At 34.0% G+C, this 22,321-nt stretch overlaps 2 protein-coding genes across 3 annotated transcripts in view; one reads left to right on the top strand and one right to left on the bottom strand.

Annotated features, from left to right (window-relative positions):
- Positions 1 to 1,323: 1,323 nt before the first annotated feature.
- On the bottom strand, positions 1,324 to 19,782 carry LOC145688177 (microtubule-associated protein 1 light chain 3 alpha-like). Its single transcript, XM_081762032.1, has 3 exons — positions 19,439 to 19,782; positions 12,256 to 12,418; positions 1,324 to 3,075 (listed from the first exon to the last, which is right to left on the bottom strand). The coding sequence occupies exons 1-3, from the start codon at positions 19,473 to 19,475 to the stop codon at positions 2,913 to 2,915; spliced, it is 363 nt and encodes a 120-aa protein (XP_081618158.1). The 5' UTR covers positions 19,476 to 19,782; the 3' UTR covers positions 1,324 to 2,912.
- A 5-nt stretch (positions 19,783 to 19,787) lies between these two features.
- Positions 19,788 to 22,321, top strand: part of lgs (BCL9 domain-containing protein legless) — a 158,785-nt gene continuing 156,251 nt past the window's right edge. For both annotated transcript variants that reach the window (XM_081762029.1, XM_081762027.1), the window contains exon 1: positions 19,788 to 20,106. In XM_081762029.1, the coding sequence (XP_081618155.1) occupies positions 20,082 to 20,106 (25 nt within the window). In that variant the 5' untranslated portion in view covers positions 19,788 to 20,081. The remainder of the gene's footprint in view (positions 20,107 to 22,321) is intronic.

Genomic DNA, 22,321 nt, shown 5'->3' with positions numbered 1-22,321 from the left:
CTGGTGGCAAGGAGGACGTTGTAAAGGGGATGATTTAATAGTTTCCGTCTAAATCTTTGAATTGTCTCAACATTATAAAAAGTTGGGTGAGGGCGGGCACTGTCATGAATCAGAATAATTCCAGAGCAAAGGTAGTACGCACAACTACAGAACATAAGTTTATTGCTTGCCATTAATGGAAAACGATCTTTGAAATTGGCAATTAATTTAAAAACTTAAAAAAAAAAAAAAAAAAAAAAAATCTGAAAACATCTTAGAATTTTCATTTTAAATGTGTATAAAAGTTTCATTCTTCAAATTCCCTGACTTTTCCCAGTCTTCTAGGTTTGTCATCGCTCTGTTTATCGCGAGGAACACAGCCTACAGAACTCATGACAAAACATAAGCAAAGAGTAATACTCGATGGAAGAGAAGTGACAGGGATCGACTAGCACCTAACACGATTTGCCACCAAAGACTGTAGAAGTAGCTGCAATACTCCGTCAAAACCTAGAGCAGCTTATTGCGAAAATCACAGTCTGAAGCGAATTGCGTAGCCTGAACATCCACGGCCAGATTATAATTTCCGAACACCTAATCACTACCAACAACGCTTTAGCACAAAGTTAATGGTTACGACAATATGCTGCGTAGATTGCCGATGACTGAAAACGTGTTACAGTCCGATGAGTTCTTCTTCACTTTATTTCGACCTGAAGATCGTATTTATGAATGGAAGATACCAAAAGAAATTTATGCTGCGTCATGTCTCCTTCATATCGTGAAAAATGGCAGTGCCTATATGATGCTATGGACGGCAATTTTCTAGTATTTCTTGGGACTGAAATTACAAATCAGTGATTATCTGGACATTTTAGCTAAGTATGTGCATCCTATGGTCCAGATCTTGTTTCCAGCCTGTGATGCAATTTTCCAAGATACAACAATTCATACCGCTGGAGGTGTTGAGGCATGATTTCATGAAATCATAATAAATTACGTTTCCCCTAACGCACACAATACCCAGGCTTAAACATTATTCAGCACCTGGGGCTAGTTCTGAAGCTCCGACTGCGGAGTAAACATTCTCCTTCATCCTCGCCGACGGAACTGAGTGCTGCCTTCCATGAGAAATCGTATAATATTAGTCTGGAAACAATCCATGAAACGTGTATATGTCTACATTCAGCAACGAATCAAACTGTCTTTGTAAATTAACGGTGGTCCCACACCGCATTATTAAGGTAAGTTTGCATTTTGTTCAGGTGTTTCCATTATTTTGATAGCAATAGGTATATTTTAGTAAGTATTAAGGAATGTGGGAAAAACACAAAAAACACTCACTTTGATTTAGAAAGTTTATTTAAACATAATAAAAGAACTCCCTTCAAACACAAGAAAAATCAAAATTCATGAAATAATTACAGAACAGATTTATCAGTATGAATACAACCTGAAGTTGAAACAATGCCGTTAGAGACAAGGGAGCATCATGGCAAAATGCCAATACCAGTCTTCTTAATTATGGAGTATAAATTAAGGCCACTTTAAGTCGCTCATGGATATCTGATACAATGCAAATACAACAAATGTGACTTTTTTTCATTCATTTCTTTAAAAAAAATCATCACACGAGAATCAATCATAAGAATTTACACGACTTGTTGAAAATCACGTTCTCGACAATCTGTACAAGGTGGAACAGCACATGATTAGAAAAACGTTTTACCACAGCAGATCTATGAAAGAAAAAAAATATTTTCCAGAAAAAATTAGAAATTGCAAATTTCCTAGTAAAAATGGTGACGAAATGTCCACAAAGTTTGCATTGAACACAATATTGATCCCCATAACACAGCCGTACAAATCTTTTTCTACAACTTGTTTTTTGTAATAACCGAACTAAACTTACTTTTTGACAATCATTTTTTCCGTTTCACAGAGAAACATGTATCTGACAATTATCAGTTTTTCTTTGTTTTTTCCCTCCATCATCAAGTATATTTTCCTTAACTTACACACATTTGAATATTTTTGAAGTGCACAGTATTTCTCAGTTCAATACTTGATCATTTAATACAAAGTGGTGACAAGTTCTACTAGTTAATATTGACACATTTTAGCACATACTCTTCTGTAGAAACAAAAATACATTATGCATAGATAGTTTTGAGCATCTTATATATATATATATATATATACTTCAATTACGTATGGCACCGGTATTATGGACTTACCGATCTACAACACAATGTTTTTGTGGAGAAGACAGCGTGCAACGAAATTTTTATGACAGATTCGTGAAAGTTTTATTACATTCGAAAATATTATGGTTCCAAAACTTCGCAAACTACTACATTATAAATAATAAAAGATATGCTGTGGCAAAAACATTGAACGCTATACAGTTCCCGCCTGTATTAAAATCTAAAATATACCATACAAATATTATGGTACAGTCAATGTAATATGCTTATAAGACAATTGTATGGATTGCCATAATTATGCATTTCATTATGCCTTCTTACTGTACAAACACAACAATAATCTTTCAAGGCATTATGCAACAGTTAATTGAACAAGTATCAACCACGTTATTTAATGTATGATGCACTAGCTTTGCGTAACATTAAGCTTTACTTTTCTTTCTTAAAAAAAAATATATATATATTCACAATATAATTACAAATAACAGCACTAGTAGTTCTTGTTTATGCAATTTCTTTTTGTGCATATATTCGTTTTTGAACTCTTTTACGCATTTAAAAGTGATTGACTAGCTGAGCAATGAGTAGAAACATTTCATTTATAACGATATTGTAGTTCATCTAATTGGTATATCATGCATTATGCTGTTCAACACAAAAATAATATTACCTTTATACACCAAAATATTTATTTATTATAAAAATAACATACCACCCATCAGTATATCATTCACCGAAAACTTCTTGGGATGCATAAACCATATAGAGAAACCCATCTTCGTCATTTTCGCGTTGATACACGTCAAGCATGGTCATGGAGACGCTTGCCATACTACGTTGATTAACGAGAAGAAAGAACGCTTGATTTGGGTGAAGTTGCAGTCTTCTTCTGTAAATCAAACAAAGAACAAAAGCAACACTTAGTACACAGATACAACTATGAAGAAAAAGTATTAGTGACTGTAAAAGAATCAGGTCAATAAGAATTTCGCACCGATATTCCTTTATTTTCAAATCAAAAAATCAGACGAAAATCTTCTTTAACTTTCAGTCTGATAACATACGTACAAAGAACATGTGACATTATCATCATCATCATCATTAATAATAATAATAATTAATAATAATAATAATAATAATTAATAATAAGTTCACAAAATTACAACCACAGACATTAATATACTTTACAACAAATATTAAAATATAATGATAATGTTTATGCCATTTAAGTGAAAGTACTGGGGTTGAATTTTGAATTATCCCCAATCGTTAACCTATATCAATCCCAAACAATGTTTCTTAACCCTTTTAAATTATGGCTCTTTTTAAAGGTAAATTATAGACTTTCAGTCAAGCAGCTACAGCATCATCCCTATTTATCCTAGGATCATGGTACATACATCACTCTCTTTAGAATAGAACAGCTTTTGAAACGGTAACATTCACATTTCCTTATCATGTCCCTGAAGCGGGAAATTGTGAGAGTAATCGGCATTTTTTTTACTTTTTTTTAAAAAAAATTTTGATCCCCTCTGGATTCCCCTGTGTTAACGCACAGATTTCAAAATCAACTGGGAAATACTAAGGGGTGTACTAAATGTGTGTACAAAATTTCAAGCTTCTATCTTGAGTTGTAAGGGTGAGGAGACTATTTAACAATGAGCTAAGAACATTCCCACAATGCCCCAGATGACCGGGATGTAATCTAAAAATTTCCTCGGACATCCCTATTTATCCTAGGATCATGATTTGTACACTATTCTCTTCAGAATAAAACAAATTTTCAAACGGTGCCCTTCAAATATCTCCATCATGTATCTGGGGCGGGTAAATCACGAAAAAGGAATTTTCTGTTAAATATATATATATATATATATATTTTTAAACTTTTACCTCTGTGGACCCCTCCCCCTGTTTTAAGGCAGAGATCTGAAACAAATCTGAAAAATACTGAGGGATGCAGTGAGTATGTGCAAAATTTCAATCTTGTAGGTGCAAAAGTAAGCCCGCGAAAAATAATATTCCCCAAATACCCCAGATTCCCGTATAAAACAGGATCTCCGGTAACAGTTTCTGAGACATCCCTATTTGTCCTAGGAGCATAGTACGTAGGGTGAATGTGCCACTAGTCAGCTCCTCAACGGTAGTCAGCCACTTACGCATTTTCGAAACAAAAATAAGAAAACGTTACGTTTTGACTCTTATCAATATGAAGCTTAGGTATTGGACATTCATCCTCTACACAGCCGATCACATGTCATACCGAAATGTCACCTAGTGTCGCAGCAATAGGTGAACAAAGAAGACGCTATGTTGTAATGCATGAATCTGCTACGTAAAAAATAACAGACGAGATTTTTTGTTACAAGTGTGTATTTGTTATCTAATGTAAAAATAATAAATATTCTTTTTATTTTTTAATTTGTATATATTAAGGAAATGAAAACAGAAAAAAATATTTTTGTAGATTTTGAGTATTTCGTTTGTATAGGGGGGGGGGGGCGAGTACTGGAATTGAAAAATGAGTGATTTTCTAATAGTCAGCCCCCAGGGCTGAGTACTGGAATTATCGCATGTGTGTGCAATTTCGTCCATCACATGCCCAGACCAAGTATTCATTTCCTTTCTGTTAATAATGTACAGTATGACTCACAAATCTTTGTTTTTCCAGTAGTCAGCCCCGGTAGAAATGCAAAGGCCGAGTACTGGTGCCTCGAAAGCCAAAAGTCAGCCCTGTTGGTAATTTTACTGCAATTTTAAATATCAACATCCAAATTTGCTAAAACCAGGTTCCCACTTAATCATTTCATGTAAGTAAATATAAATTAATGAAAAAGTAAGAGAAATGGAAGTTCAGAAATGAAAACGGTGGTCAATTCACCAGTACTTAGAAGAGTCTCTCTACAATGCACTGAGGGTTGTAGAAAATGGAATGACTATACTTGAAGCTAGCAGAACATTCAATGTTTCACGCAACACACTGCAAGATAGGATTCATGGTCGAGTACATGAAAAGAAAAGAAAAATGGAACCAGATCCAGTGTTAACACTACCAGACCAGAAGAAAATAAGCTAGTTCAGTGAATTACTGAAATAGCCAAAGTTCGCTTTGGGAAGAATAAAATGGATATATTGAATACAGTATACAATGTTGTAAAAAGTGACAATAGAAAGAAACCTTTCAAAGAGAGCTATCTAGGAGAGAAATGGTATAAATTGTTCTTACGAGGAAACCCAGAATTAATTTGCAGAGTTCCCGAAGGCAAGAGCAACATTCTCCAAAGAATTTGTCCGAAAGTGGTTGAAAGAACTCGAGGAGTATGTCCAAAGCATTAACGCATCCGATATTCTTCAAGATCCCACCCGAATCTTTAATCGTGATGAAGCTAGTTTTAGCCTTTGCCTCGAAACTGGTAAAATTATCGCATCGAAAGATTTGAAAAATGTTTATGAAGTCCAACGTGCAATTGACAAAGAAGCAATCACTGTTCTTCTAGTTTTCTCTGCAAACGGCGAAACTGTATTTCCAATGGTTATTTTCCCGTATGTTAAGACCACCGCGTGACATCATTGAAAGTATGCCGAAGGTCTGATTTTGGGGAAGATCAGAAAGAGGCCTGGATGAGGATTGATACTTTTTATGAGTATATTGTAAATGGTATAAACAAATGGTTGGAAGAAATAACGTTAAAAGACCAATAATGTTATTTGCTGAAGGGCATCACACACATCATCGAAAACTGAATAATTCTATATGCCTTACCACCTAATACAATACACATTCTTCAGCCAGCAGATGTTAGTGTTTTCAAACCCCTCAAGATAGAATGGAAGAAGACAGTTCATGAGTGGCAAAGCCAACCCAAAAACATAAATAAGTGTATAACAAAATCTCACTTCTCTTCACTCTTTTCAACGGTAGTAAACCGGTCTTTTCTCTCTGATTCAATTACAAATGGTTTCAGGAAATGTGGCTTGTGCCCTTTCAATGCAAATGCTGAAGACTACTCTAAATGCATTAAAAATAGCTTAGTGAAATGATGTTTGGAAAAAGGTTGCAGTGTATCGGCTGACATTACTTCACAACACGTCCGTAATGTAATGGAAGATGGTACGATGTTTTGAAAGATGGTACATTACTTCAAGTTAAAAGCGCCAACGTTAATATCGAGAACACAGTCATAGATAAAGCTCCCGAAAAGAGTTCAAATAACAGTAGACAAGTCTCACCAAATTTTGAAAGTAATTTATTTTGGCCAGGACCAATAGTGAAGACTTCAAAGAGGAAACGACGCAAAATAAATTACCAAGTGCTATATCGTCAGATGAATGGAGAAATATATTGATAGCCAAGATCTTAGAACGGAATTGAAACCAAACAAAAAAGAAAAGAAAGAAAAAAGAAAGAAAGAGAGCAAAGAAGAAAATTCCAACTTCGTGGAATTTTTGTGAAAAGACAACTACTACAATGTTATTATTATTATTATTATTATTTGTGAGAAGTAAATGTTTTATTTGCGTTTTCTAACTTAATAAGGGTGTTCAAACAATAATGGTGATAAACTGATGGCTATGACATATTTCAACTCTAGTTCTATGTGAAATATTCCTTACTTCATAGAATTTTCATGAAGACATAATTCAATTTTATTTCATATTTCTGAGAGTATTTTTTTTTTTCTTTTTGCTTTTTCTAACTTTTAACTGGAGTGATCAAATGATATTGTGATACACTGGTCATGAAATTTGGCTATGATCTAACAACTTTAGTTCTATTTGAAATGTTAGCTTCATGGTTGCTTATATTTTTTACGAAGGGTCCGCTCAATACAATTTTGTTCCTGTTTTTCCGAGAAATAAATAATGTGTTTTTTTGTTAAACAATTACAACGTAATCTGTTATATTTCCAGTGTCATGTAGCAAAATAAAAAATAAAAAAAAAAAAAAAAAAATTAAAAAAAAAAAAAAAAAAAACGCTCCATGATATTACATCTGTTTTTATCATTAGTTTCGAATTTTGTTGGCTGACTTTAGGTTCGTTAATGGCTGAGTTCTAGAATGTAGTGGCTGAGTACTGGCATTTTTCGGCATTTTTAGAAAATTTATAAATATTGTTAAAATCCTAAAAATGACATTAAAAACATTCCTTTCGTTGTAAACTAGACTAAATAATGAATATATATATCATGAAGAAGTCTCATTCTGTTCAAAATTAAAATAAAAAATGGCATTCAAACTTAAAATTTGAGTTAGGAGGCTGAGTACTGGCACATTTACCCTATATCATTTTTTTCAGAATAGAACAGTCTTTCAAACGGTACCATTCATATGTCTCCATCTGAGGTGGTAAAATCACGTAAAAAGCTATTTTTTGTTAAAAATATCCTTTTTTAAAACATTTTTGCCCCTCTGGACCCGCTCTTTCCACGCAGAGATCTGAAAATTATTAAGGGGTGCACTAAACGAGTGTGCAAAATTTCAGTCTTCTGAATGCAAAATGTAACCCGTCAAAAAATAATAATAATACGCATAACAAAAAATACTGTATCTTTTTAAATTTATGACCTCATCACACACTATGCCTCAACACAGAAAGGCGTGAAAGCATATTTAACGTGTTCTAAAATGCCTCCAGTCTTGAAGAAAACGAAGTAAAAAGCCTTATTGGTACTTTTTTAATCGAATAATGAAGATTTTACCCTATCACCTAAAAATAGGTGATATAATTTAAAAGGTTAGCATTAAGGAAAAAGTACAGCAACGTTTATCAAAATGACACTTTTTTCACAAAAGTTACTGATATTTGGCAGGGTCCTATTTTTAAAAACTTACAACTAGCTTGCGGCATGAAATACATAAATTTCGCCTAAAGTTACAAAATTAACAAACAAGCAAACAAACAAACAAACAAAAAAAAAAAAAAAAAAAAGAGAGAGAGAGAGAGAGAGAGAGAGAGATAAGACCCCTCTAAATACGACCTATTATCTGGGAACAAACAAACACGCACAAAAAAGAATTTTCGTCTTAAATGTCGATGGTGATTTCCCCGTTGGAATAGTTAACGGTTTTAAAACCTAAACCCAATGTTACGAAAAGAAGAAAATAGGAATGCTCCGTTACCTGTTCAAAACGGGATTTTCCCTAATCATCCTCTGCATGGCACTTGTCTTCATACTATACCGTACATTTGAGTCTCATTGTATTATGATTATTAACTTCCATAATCGAAATAACAGAACAGAAACCGGATTTTACTTATTTTCACTTAAATTAATTTATTTCGGAATTCGATTTAAATCAACGATTTTTATTTAAAAAATCAATAAAAGAGGGACCACAGATAGACCTGGCATCAGTCTGACCACTGATCAACTAACGAACACCTGCTCCGAGGTCGCATTGGACTAGGGATCCTCACCACAACCAAACCTCACGAAGCTGCCTTGGGCTAACGGGGTTTTCCTTCAAGATTCACCAAAACCTTGCAAGTGCCTTGAAGACTGCTTTGAGAGAAGGGGCACCGTGCAAAACACCAATCTCCTTCATTTAATCAATAAGAAGAAAAGACACTATTTATTCTTTGTAACTCAAAGACAATGTACTTAGGAATTTTTATAATAAATTGGTGAAGGGGAAAAGACTCGCCCGGACCATTATTTAGACTACCTACAAAATCATTTCAATGTATATAGATAAAAAAAAAAAAAAAAAAAAAAAAAAAAAAGTATGCAGATCAAGAGGAAAAGAAGAACGTAAAAAAATTAAATAACTCTGGTATAAATAATCAGAAACCAGACTTAATATTTTAGCAATGGTCCAAAGAAGTCCTGGAACTAGCATACGCAGGGTTGTCCCATGCCAACGTGTAGCACGATCGTGTTTATCGGGTTCTAGTCGAAGATAGTTTACATCCTTTTCATATACAACGGATGCAATATCACCATGTAGGGGACGTTGAGCTGCGTGTGAAGTTTCGTCGGTGGGTGCAGGGAAACACTTCCTTATGATCTATTTACGGACAAAGCTACCTTCACCCGACAAGGCGTGGACAACTTCCGCAACGCACATCAGTGGATGCACGACAATCCGCATGCAAGTGCACAAACAAATTTGCAGGAACATTTTGCAGTGAACATGTGGTGTGAGATTGTTGATGATTTGCTTATTCTCCGTTATGTTACAAGGACAAATGACGAGCCAACACTACCTGCATTTTCTGCAGCACGATTTCCCGCAGCAATCAGATGTTCCCATAGCCACACTTAAAACATTGTTTTTTCTAACAGAACGGGGCACCCTGTCATTATATACGTATCATTACACGAGATCTCAACACAACCTTCCCCAATCTATGGATCGCCCGTGGTGGATAGGTCCAGCGGCCACCACGATCATCAGACTTAACACATGTGGACTTTTGTGTGCGAGGTTGGGTGAAGGAGATCGTGCATGGGAGTAGATTACGTACACAAGAAGAACTTGCGGCCCAAATTCACCAGGCCTTTGCAACCATACGAGAGCATCGAGCTGATCTGAGACGGGCTACAAGGCATGTCCTAACACGAACTGCTAAAATGTATTCAAGTTTTGGGGCGCACTTTCGAAAATTTACTATGATCCCTAACGCGGTCTCACGACTACCCTGCAGAAGAACTGAAAGACGATAAGTGTTTTTCTTTCATTCGTCGTCGTGTTCTAGCATGCAAGGAAAGTTCTTAGCAGTGCCACCTCTTGGCAACCAAGAGAGACTACGTAGGTATGAGAACATATTGCGTTGTTATTGATGCGCGATAGTTTCGTAACATTGGACATTGCATAATATTGCGTTAATACACACTTGATATCCAATTCTGTTTACTTTACAACCCTCCGTTTCTTTGATACACTACAACGTACATTTTCAAATGGCGTAATGGTTCGAAGTTTGATATTTTATTCATTCGTATTTATGCTGTACACCCTATGATACTAGTTGTATTACAACAAAATTTTGGCTATTTATATAATATTTATTATCCCTTTCCGCCCGAGCCCGCCCAATTGTGCGGGTAGCTTTTCTGTAACACACAAGCGACAATTTTCCATTTTTCACGCTCACTACGGCTTCAAAACACGCACAACTGTGTGGGTCCACTTTTGCAGAACCTACGATGGACCCACGCATTGTCTTAATAAAAATGTTCTAAACCTAAGTACATGTTTCATGTAGTATGGGAAAACCGGTTGCATGAAAATAATCTAAGAATTTCTACTCCCGTGCGGAAAGGGTTATAGCATTAATTGGTATGTGAAATTAGGTCATTTTTGCTCACTACGTTCTAAGATATTAGGGGTCGATACTCAGATTTAAGGATCAACATGCGGAAATTTTGGATTCCTGGAGTTTGTCCGGGATACTGGAATCTTTGAGTGTAATGAATGTGATACATATCTAATGCCTATTACGTATGCTAACTACCCCTGTTTTTGAATGACTCCGTTATCTTCATTAGTTCTGCAGATATGAGCTTTCAAAGTAATGTATGCTAAACAAAGTGGTTTTTTCATCGATATGTCGAAAACGAAGCGAAATGAACCCATGGTTATAGACAGGGTTGGCTGGTTTAAACCAAGGTGGTTTACACCAAAGAGCGAAAAATGTTCGTAAAATCTTGATGGACACACATTAGTGGGTTATCACGTATCACTCCCGTATATTATTCTTATTATATTCAGACATAAATTCCCCATTCATTACTCAAAGGGATTATACTACAAAAGCAACTTTTGTTTTGTGTATCAGTGGTAGAGCGTTCACCTCTGGTGCTTGAGGTCCTGGGTTCGATCCCAGCAACCGCCAAGTGAACTTTGTGGTGGACAAACACCGTGTGCGTGGGTTTTCTCGGGGTTCTCCCGTTTCCTCCCACTTTCTTCATTCCACCATTTCATTCATTACTCATCATCACCGTCTCCTTTAGCCTAACCGGCATAACCGTGGGACGTAAAACAAAGATTTCATTTCATTTTGTTTTTTGTATAAGTTCATGAATATTTCTTATGTGATTTTTTAATAGTTTATTATTATTATTATGCAGCTGCAATCAAAGAAAAATTCTAGATACTGTTTCGTTGTAATAATGTTTACTATTGATAAAATACATCGAAGCCGTACTCGCTATTCACCCATGCCTATATTCACCCATTTCGTGGGGTCATACAAACCGCGCGAGAGGCATTTATTGAAATCAGAAGTATCTTTGATACCTATTTATGTATAAATGGGTCAAGTGGACTCAAATAATTCGTATCATTATTCACTTTTCGTACTGATACGCCAATTAAGTCGTTATATTTCTTTAACTTGGACTAATAAAAGTCGTAGTGAACTAACTTGGACTTAATTAGTTCTTCTGTACTCTGCAGTATTTTGAAATTGTCAATATGTAAATCTGTATAATGGTTTCACTTGTTCAACTATTTATCTTTTTGTCCTTCTGAAATGACTCTTGACAATTATATTAACAAGTATGTAAAGATCAGTACAACGTATTTTTATCAGGAGTTAGTTCTTCGTGAGTAGTCGACAAAAGTATCGCAGTTGTGGCCAATTAGTCCCGGTTTCGAGTCCAAATGAAGGACAATTTCCCTCGGATGTAAGCCAAGAAGCGGTTGGATTCCGCTTTAAGCGTTATGTGACCCCTTCCAACATAACCTGGATGTTGCATAATAACACCAAGGCGAAACAAACTTATTTCTGTCTATATGTGATATAAATACATAGAGCAAATTATTTAAACAAACAAACAAACAAAAAAAAAAAGCGGGTTTAAACCAAAAAAACCGTTTTTTTTTTCAATAAAAACCATGGTTTTTGACAACCCTGGTTATAGACATTTTTGCTTATTATGACCCATACTATCATTCCGCAAAATATGGACCTTTCCTGATGAAACACTCTGTATATATATATATATCCACACGCTGCATCCAAACTACTAATAGAAGGATCCTTAGAATTACGCAAACTATCCGTGTTTTCAAAGACGGAAGACAATGAGGTAAGATACATACCAAAACACATAAACTCACCTAATTATTTTTACCAATTCCATTACTGTAAGGTGATCTGGAACTAGAAATTTGCATCTGTCTATTAACGGTAACTGCTTCTCACCACGAAATCTCTCTATGATCACTGGTATTTTATTAGGATGTTTTGCACGTATCTGCTCTACATCTCTAACTCGTTGAGCTGTTAAAGAAAGAAAGAAAAAAAGATACATATAGCACACCTAAAAATTACAGATACAAAACTGAAGATGGAATGATCCGCATGCTTCATTAGTTCTGGAGATATGAGCTTTCAAAGTAATGTATGCTAAACAAAGTGACTTTTTCATCGATATGTCGAAAACGATGCGAAATGAACCCATGGTTTATAGACATTTTTGCTTATCATGACCCGTATATATAATAATTTTTACACAAACCAGCAGTAATTTCAATAATTTCACACAAAGTTATCATAAGTAAATGGTAAGCTAACATTACACAAAAAACGAATCAACACATTGCAACCAACGGATCACAGGGTTAGGTTCTGTATGCAAACACATAATTTCTTTTTGTGATTTATTTCCAACAAAAATTATTTCTCTACACTTTACAAAGAATGTGAAAGCAATGTAAAACAGCCCTGAATACACTATTTGGATGACGTACTATCTCACAATTAAAAAGCCTGAAGTATTTTTTACGTAGGTTTCCTAAGTTTGATGCAAGAATTTCCATGAGAAGCAACCAACTTGCAATCGCTTTCCGTGTTGTTTATATAAGTAAACCTGTAGGTATAACATTGACATTTCTCTATGAAGAAGTAACAACAGGACGGAAAAATAATATCATTTCACAGTGTTATATTTTTATTACTTCTCTATTTTCTACGTTCCTCACTTCTGGGACGAACTGCTCCTACACTTTCGTCGACACTGATAGTCTTTTAACATGCCTATATCCACAACGGCAGGTACAATTATAATTTTAATGCATTTTCAACGATGCTTTCAAAAGAGAAAGCAAATTCTACTTTGCTTATAGATCGCTTTCCTAAGGAAAATGGGAAAACATGGCTCTTGACTCTGTTATTACTGCATTTGAAAATGCAAGAACAGCACATCCACAAAGTTTACGCAAACCGTGAAATCACAGCCGCAGGCAAAATTTAAGTTGTACTAAATTTTTATTTTAGTAAAATTCGAAAGATTTCTTCTTAATTCCCCACGAAATGGGTGAATACGAACTTTTTTTCTGCTTGTTATTCGTTATCATTATTGAAGCGAGCATTAGCGAAGCTTCTATCATCGGGCTCGATCTGCAATTGTATCTGTTTGTCTGTTCCATGATAGCTCTCGTAAAACTTACCCGATTTTAATGAAACCTAGTTTGTGCCTTCTTTCAACATGCAAAACGAGGTTAAAAGAAGTAAAATATTGCTAGTTTAAACATTTGCATACAAAACAACTTTGCAGGATAATCTACACAAAAATTACTCGAATTCTACAATATATATATATATATATATATATATATATATATATATATATATATATATATATATGTGTGTGTGTGTGTGTGTGTGTATTTGAGGTAATTCCGATCATTCCCATAGCTTGTGGTTAGAATCTGCCAGTAATAAAAGGTCGAATCCTGCAAGTGTAAGAAATATGTTCGACGAAAATTTTATTTTCGAAAAGTGTTTGATTTTGACTCATGGACGGAAGTTTTCTTTTTCTTTTTAAATCTATAATTATTTTTCTTAATAAATATGTAAAACCAGTGTACTTTCAAAACATACCAAGGAAAAAACTATAATTTTTTAAATACATATATGGAAAACCAATGCACATTCTAAATGTATCAAGGAAAAATCTATATATATTTTTTAATAAATATGTATGTATAAATTCAGTATCATTTTTAAAAATATCTTTTGCAACTATTTTATGAGATTAAACCATGTCAAACGCAGTATCTCAAGTAAGCCAAATAGTCATCAGTATGTAATACTGCGGGCCGCGAGAAAGAAAGACAGAAAGAAAGAAAAAAACATCTCCATACTTATTGATGTATTAGAAAACTAAGTAAATTCATAAAATCTTAACCTAATAATATAGTTCTTCAAAAATTAGAAGGAAAACAAGAAAATCCTTGTAGGGGATGGATATTCATTGTTTCTTCCCTGACACTTCACCTATTTATCCTGCAACCAACTTTCGGATGTCTAGAAGACAGGCTGTTCGTACTAGTGATCATCAGAACAGAGGTTAGATGAATGTCTGTTAACCTGCAACTCGTTGCGAACTCATTCCACTTCAGAAGTATCAAAAGGCTTCTACACTTATACGTATTCTATCGAACCGTGGAGCCGTACTAAATATCGAACCGTATATTTAGTACTAGGATTTTGATGATCTCTAATATATATATATATATATATATATATATATATATATATATATAACATCAAAATTGCGCAATTATTTCCAAATATGAACTAGGAGAGAAAGATCCTGTAGCCACAAAGGATCCGTTAGTAAACTAGGGTTTAATTTTTTGATTTCCAAAATGTAGTGAAGTTCGCCTAGTCAATAAATAAAACTGAGATTCACGATCCAACCATCTCAGATTATTACGGAACTAATATTTCGTAGGTTTGGTTGATATATCTAATTATGGCAAATTTTAGCCTCTTGTGTGATCTAGTTCTAGAAGTCTTACTTGAAAGGTAAACAAATTCTGCATGCTCAAGATTACCAAATTCGGTCTTCTGACATTTAACTTTAAAAGATACATATCTGGGACTTCTTGGAAATCTCGACACGTTTTGAACACAAAATATACTGTAAAATAACTGAAACAGAAGTCAGAATGGTAACTAGAGCATAATATAAGATCTATTTAATTACGTTGGGTTCGAAACCCGGCAAAAGTTCATGTGGTTTTGATCCCACGATAAGCTGTAGATCCACGTCTCATCTAGCCTCACTGCTGAAAGGAACGCTAAAATCAAATCAAGATCAATTATGATTTAATTACGAAGTTTTATTTTCTACCAGTATATTACAGATTTTATGCAGGATGATTAAAAAAAAAAAAAAAAAATTGAGACAACTATGTAACTTAGAAAGCAATACATAAAAAGCTTTGCTATCTTAAGGACATATCAATACGGGGAAATTGTTTAAGGTACTGCGCACAACCAAGAGATGAACAATGTTTCCAATCCAATAAAATTACATTTTCCAAACGGTACTATTTCAAATTACTACACATTTTAAATATGCATGTTAAAAGAAACCTTACAGTATCATAATCATTATTCAGCGATGCAAACTAAACAACTACAATATCACAAACATTCAAATTTTGGAGAACTCAAAATAGGAATAACGCAACTGTGACGGACAGCGCAGTGCACATCCCAAGTACCCTTGTGTCGAATACTATAAGCATGATATAATGCACTTCAAATAAATAGAAATCAAATAACAAGGAACTAAAACTAACTTTTTTAAAAATGTCTTATTCCAAAAGCATACTTAAATATCAAATCTGAGAATGAATGTGGTTTCCAATAGACGAAGAGATTCTAATGCCGTTTACAACTTTTTTTTCTCTCTCAAACCGTTTTGGAAACATGATTAACTTCGGCAAACTTTGTAACACAGTTTAAAATTATATAATTACGACAGCCTATAATTACAACTATCAAAAAATTGTTACTGTAATGTTTTGAAAACAAAGGAACACAACAATCGTTTTAAACATTTCACACAAATACGTGATTTTATACTGTACAGCAATCTCTACTGATATTTGCATATCTCCAGAATGGTTTGAAATTATAGTATTACGATCTTTATGTTTCAAATATAAACTACGTTATCGCATGTGATATTTACGTGAAAAATCTTCTCGAAAAAATGCTAAATCTTCAATCTATTGTAACTACGTTTCAATTCATTCGTAATATGCCATATTACGAAAATAGTATACGACATTAAAGTCCTTTGTAGTTCATTGTTTCGCTGGCTTCAGTTGCGTTATTACTGTTTTAACGATTTGAAAACACTGTTGTTTGTGATACTGTAGTATTCTTTGTTTGTAATACTGAACAGCAAATGTTCTGCAAGTTTTCATTTAACACGAATATTTGAACTGAATACCGTTCATTCTAGTTTTAGAACTGTTTTGTCTCAATTAAAAATAAAATTTGACCAAAGCAAATCACTTTTAATAAATATTAATGTTTTGTTTTTGAATTAACAGTTTTACATTAACTGTAACAAATCGCTGAAACTTTAACACTATAATTTATTAAAAGTAATTTGCTTTGATCAGATCTTGTTTTCAATTAAGGTAAATTTGAAATACGTAATAATCTAACGTAGTGTAATTACAGAAGTATAGACTTACATTATACTGGTTTGCCAACATTATTAATCTAGTGGTTTGCGTAGTTTTTCAACCAATTTCGCCTTATACTCTTGCAGGATAATTTGCATCAAATAAAATTTTCGAGTTTTTCATCTATTCCTTTAAATGTTACATGGGCACTTCACGATAAATGGCCCATGTTGTAAATATCGCTTGTAAATTATTGTAAGTGATTTTTGCCTCTTCCTTTACTAGAGCACTAATAAAATATTTTACTTTTTTTTCAGAATAATAGCCTTAAATTAAAATAAATGAATGTAGCTTTTATGAGCATGACCGAAGATACAGAAAAAGTAGTTGTATTCACCCAGAATAAGTCACAAAATGAAGGCACCCAGAATAGTCACAAAGGTACTTACTAGGAATACACACAGAAAATAACTACCGTGCAAGTTATGTTTAGGAACACAAGTCGAAAGAATTGTTGGGAATTTATAATTCTTTCGTTAATTTTCCTCTTACTATCCTTCAAAATATTTGCGCTGGGCGACATGACAATATTCAATTTAGTATGGATAGAGTTTAAGGGGGCACGAGAAATAATCGTTGAAAAACTACAATTATGTTAGGATTTGCGTATAAATATAGCATCTGGATATATCCCATAAAAAACTATAGTACAAAAACACGAACCAACCTATGCCAGGTGGCCACTAAAAAGTACGAATGCTATCTAACCGAGTCAGGGCAGGGCAAAACTAATAGGCCCACGGAGGTTGCGTCCGCAGATAAGAAATGCATCAGCGATGTTGGATATACGCGTATGCGAAGAAAGTGAAAACATACTATTCCTCACGTTACTACATACCTTAACTCTCCGACAGCCTTATAGTTACGAGTGTAAGAGTAGGATAAGTTGGATTAGTAGAATATGTTAGATTTCTAGGATAGATAAAGTTACTGCTTGTATGTTCCATTTAAAGGTTCCTTAATGCGGCTTTTCGCAATGATACAAGTTCCTATAGTATTTGTAGTAGTTTCACACTACTAACGCTACACTTGTAAACTAAAATGCAGTTTTTGTATACTGTGCGGAAATACGACGTCGTCGCAAAGCAATATCTAACACAGTCATTCCTTATATGCATTTTCTTAAATTAACAATAGCATATTTTTTAATTTGGGAGGCCAAAATTTTTTGGGCATTTATTCCGAAGTTGGGCGTCCGCTTTCGTCAAGTTTTTTCGCTGTTATCTCCTTTCCACACTTTCTGCAATTTGTTATTAGGTTCATTAATCCGTGCTCTTCACAAACTTTTAAAAGATTTTGCTCGTTATCAATATATTGCTTCACAAAAGTTAAAACTGCTAGTTCATTGCCCTTGTACATTCGCCATGTTGATAACATAAATGTTCGTTTCTTTCCAACAATGCAACTGTTCGGTTACCTTGCGCCACGTAGTTCCCTCCGCTCGCCGTATAGTCCCATGTTTATAACCGCTTAGATATAAATAATAAAGATAATTTTCGAGACTCTTATATATTATCAAGCACACAAACGATCAAATTATCCATATCTTTCCTGTAAATTTTAAAAATTTCGCTGGAAACGGACGCCCAACTTTGGAATTTAACCCATTTTTTGAGTTAAAATTTCTTACTTTTTTGGTATATTTTTTGTTGGTCAGGTTAGGTTATATTAGATCAGATTATGTTAAGTTAGGCTAGGTTCGGTTAACTTTGTATTGGCCTCTTAGTTCCAAAACTATTCCTTAACCATCGTATAACATCTGTAATAATTTTACACGGGAAGGTTCTAGAATACAGGTTCCCCATATAGGTTAATAGCTAAGTTGGTTCTTTTCTGTACCAAAATAAAATATTTAATTCACAGAGTATTGCCGAACGAGCATCAGCGACTTAAGGCGGGTCAAGGTCCAGCAGGCACGTTGTTTTCTGTCTTTATTACAGCTAAGGGGACCTGTGTTCTAGAACCTTGCCATTTTGCACTACTAACCCTACACTCGCAAATATAAAATACAGCTGTATTGATATTTAAATAACTCTTTGCAGAAGTCTGTTACTCATAAAGATGTCTTCCTATGCAGTGCTGAATTTTACCTGTAAATTTTTAAAAATGTTGGGCACTTAAACTTAACCTGCACTGTAACTTGTACTACAGTCGATCATTGCCTTCATCGAATACTTCATAGAAACTGTTCACTCAAGTAATTTTTAATATATAATTAGCGCTTTCTTCAGATTAATTACCTATCACAGGTGGACAGAAAGCTAGTATGATTCATTAATTGATTTGCTTTTTACACTATTTTACATGTTATCTACAATTTGCTACAAAGAAAATATTCACATACTGAAAATTACTCTTATTTTAATCGAAGTCCCTAGCTTTCTTTCCTGTAAAACTTTTATAATATTGATCTTGGGTTTCATCCTAAATAGCTTATGAAATGCTATCATTCATGTTTCAATTCTGATTTAAAACCTAAAGTGTACAACTCTTACATTAATTGGAAACAAACTAAATAATTTTTCTTTTTGATCATTAACAGTAATCTAACAAATCACTACTTTAAAATTAAAACCTTTGTATTTTTCCTAATATAAACTTTCCTGTTATTTTGGAAATACGAAATTTAATTAATATACAAGCTTGATGTAATATTTAATAGTTTTGTAGTCTCTTTCTCTCGTTACTATTTTTGTATGTGTATACAAATTATTATGCGCAATTAGTACCACAACAAAGTATACCATAGTTTAGATTATTTATTACTAGTAATTGGTTAATGCTTTTTTGTTTAAACCTTCCTTACCAAAAGTCCTTTTTTCTTTGAAGGATTTTTCCGACATTTTTAATTTGCACAATTTAATCTACTGTTTACAAATATATAAATTGATTGTTACTCAGCTGATACGTCTCACTCATGCGTCACAACACACGACCATTCCTCGCGCTTCTCTTTATTTGTTTACAAGCAATATGTTTGGATATCTTAAGGCAGGAGTTGTTGAATGTAAAAAGTATCCATCGAGGATTAAAAGATTGAATTTTATTGGTTGTGTTTTCCGGTCCTTTTAATATCTTACGATTCGCCACCAATCATTTCACACATTACAATCTGTGTCATTTGTTATTAGAAGTTCCAGAATTCCAGTCTGCTGTGGACCACGGCCGATGGATATTGAAGCTGAGAAATCATAGTGCTATTTATTTTCATATTCATTTAAGCAACTGAAATTTAAGGTGAACTGTGATTAGTCTCTAAAACAGTACTTGAATTAAATTCTCTGTGATCTTTTTACCACAATAGTCCGCTGTAAACCACTATGGCAATACGAACCAATCAGAATTTAGATGGTTGTCACATGGGTTTATAATAACTATTTTCAAGATGGAGGCTGCTGACAGTGCCCCGCGAAGAAAGCTGAAAATATCCTGATGATATTTTCAAGAAGATGCCAAGAAAGGGTAAACCCCAAGGTATGTGTCCTTGGTTCAGAGCCCAGCATGTTTACAACGATATCCGCCTATTAGGATCTATTTATTGAGAGATGCCAGTTGCGAATTGTGTGATGTCTTGTTGGTAGGCACGCCATGTGCAGTATACAAAAAAGTCAACACGATATTTTGTATGACAAGAAATATGTTTTTAAAATTAAATATGTGTATCTCATTTGGTGCAAATTTCAAAGGAATTTAGGTATTTACATCTGTTAAGACCTTGCAGTTTATTGGAAGAAGTGCTAAAGAGGTAAGATAATGCTTAGGTGATGTCGAGGGACATTCCCCTCTCAGTCGGAGGGCTGCAACAGGGGTAGCATAGTCCTTAGAAGGGGTTTTCGTTGCTTCGTATTTGGACAATTTAAGATGAAAGTGCAAATGTGTGTCAAAATATTAGATATAAAGGGTTCCTTGGAAGTAGTCAATACACAAGAAATAATATGCCTGTAGTGTCAATCGTAGTGCATGTAAATAAAACGTCCAGTAGGAAAAAAATGGATCATGAGCACCAATTTTAGTGGCAAAAGTTATTACAAGTGCTAAATGAGCCGACTCAATCGATTTGATAGTTTTAAACAACATATTGCATTTATTGAACAAGAAAATAATGATCTAGAAACGTTGCTCTTACTGAATATGATAGTGTCAATATGGTGTTTTCGTACTGCACCTAATAGTTTTATTTCTAAACCTTTTTGTCTGTATGTTTAGTGACTTTAATTATCCATAAATGTAATATTTGCGAAATACGATAATGACTTCTAACATTTTTAATAGCAAGACTTAATCGAATGTAAGAAAGTTACCGATGTAAACTTTGCAATTAATTTTGTTTCAAAGTTCACACAAAGTTTTCTACATAGGTAGTTTGTAGCAAAAGTAGGAAAAACACATTTCTACTATATACTAAGGCACAGATGAGGAGTTACTGTTAAAATTCGCTTGGTAAGTTACGTGAGTACGTAAATTAAGTACCGGTGATTTTGGTACTCAGTTTCATTGCAGTGGAGTAAAATGAAAATGCTAATACTGTAAACAGTACATTATCTACTGCTATGAAGAAAATTAAAATAAACAGCAATTTATGTTGATACTTCTGTATCCTGAAATTATACTTGTTAATTGTGTAACTATAATTACACCTACTAGCGTCGAAATCGAGTAGTGGACCGCGTAACGTAACCGCTGAGGCTCTCATCTTGGATGGTAATGGTCTTGGGAACACTCGGGCATAAAGTGTGAAAGATTTTTCAGATCAAGCACCCTGAGTAAGGTTTTCCTAATTTCTACCAGGTAAATGCCGGGCTGGTACCCATTCTGTTTTCTTTCTCCAATTCTCTAAAGGATGTCATCGCTCGTGTGTAATGTACTAACATGGTCATACATGCCGGAAGTCCATAAGTTAGGTATAAACACTCATGTGTTGTGTAGATGTAAAGTTGTGCAGAAGATAATATTTCTTTGTTTTCTGAGCGTGCTTTTTAAAAATTCGGGCACTGAGACTACAGTTATTCTGAACTACTATAGATGTTTCAGTTGTTGGACGTCCTTCATAATCAGAAATCAAGATTGTATGTATTGTAAATTTCTAATGATGTAACTAAATAGTATTCCTAGTTAATAGCTAGCGAAATTTCACCGGTATATATTTTTTATAGTTACAAGAATAATAAAATCTTTAAATAAAAAATGCATGCTGTATATATTTTCATGAAAAAATAGTTGTTGCTTGAAATTCATACGTAATTTGACAATTATTTAGCAGTAGTTAAGAAATTAAAAAAAAAAAAAAAAAAAAGTATTCAAGTCTCAAGAATTGGCGAACTTTAATAATGCTCATGACTCATATTCACAATATTCTTGCCGGCATATTTGACGTGGTCCTGTAAATCCAGCTCGAAGAGCTGAATGAATATTGAGACATTAAGAATATAAATGAAAGAAGAATATCGTGTATTTGTACAAGGTGATAATACATAGTCGACGTGCGCTGAATGCACCGATTCAAGTCTTGACGTAGTTCAGAATCAGTGTAAATAGTAGGTCCTGTGTAGTCTTGCATACGAGATTCAATTAATCATGCTTCTGTATATTTATATTTTAATACGGTATTTTATTGCATTGTGTTTAATCAAACTATAAATTTTGGAATTGTATGCTTTGTGGCAAAAATATTGGTTTTTCTTGTGACTGG

The sequence above is a fragment of the Thermobia domestica genome, chromosome 6 (genome assembly GCF_964235325.1).
Source record: "Thermobia domestica chromosome 6, izTheDome1.hap1.1, whole genome shotgun sequence".
Classification (NCBI taxonomy): domain Eukaryota; kingdom Metazoa; phylum Arthropoda; class Insecta; order Zygentoma; family Lepismatidae; genus Thermobia; species Thermobia domestica.
The sequence above is the reverse complement of the archived record's forward strand: the minus strand, read 5'-3'. Positions and strand labels throughout refer to the sequence as shown.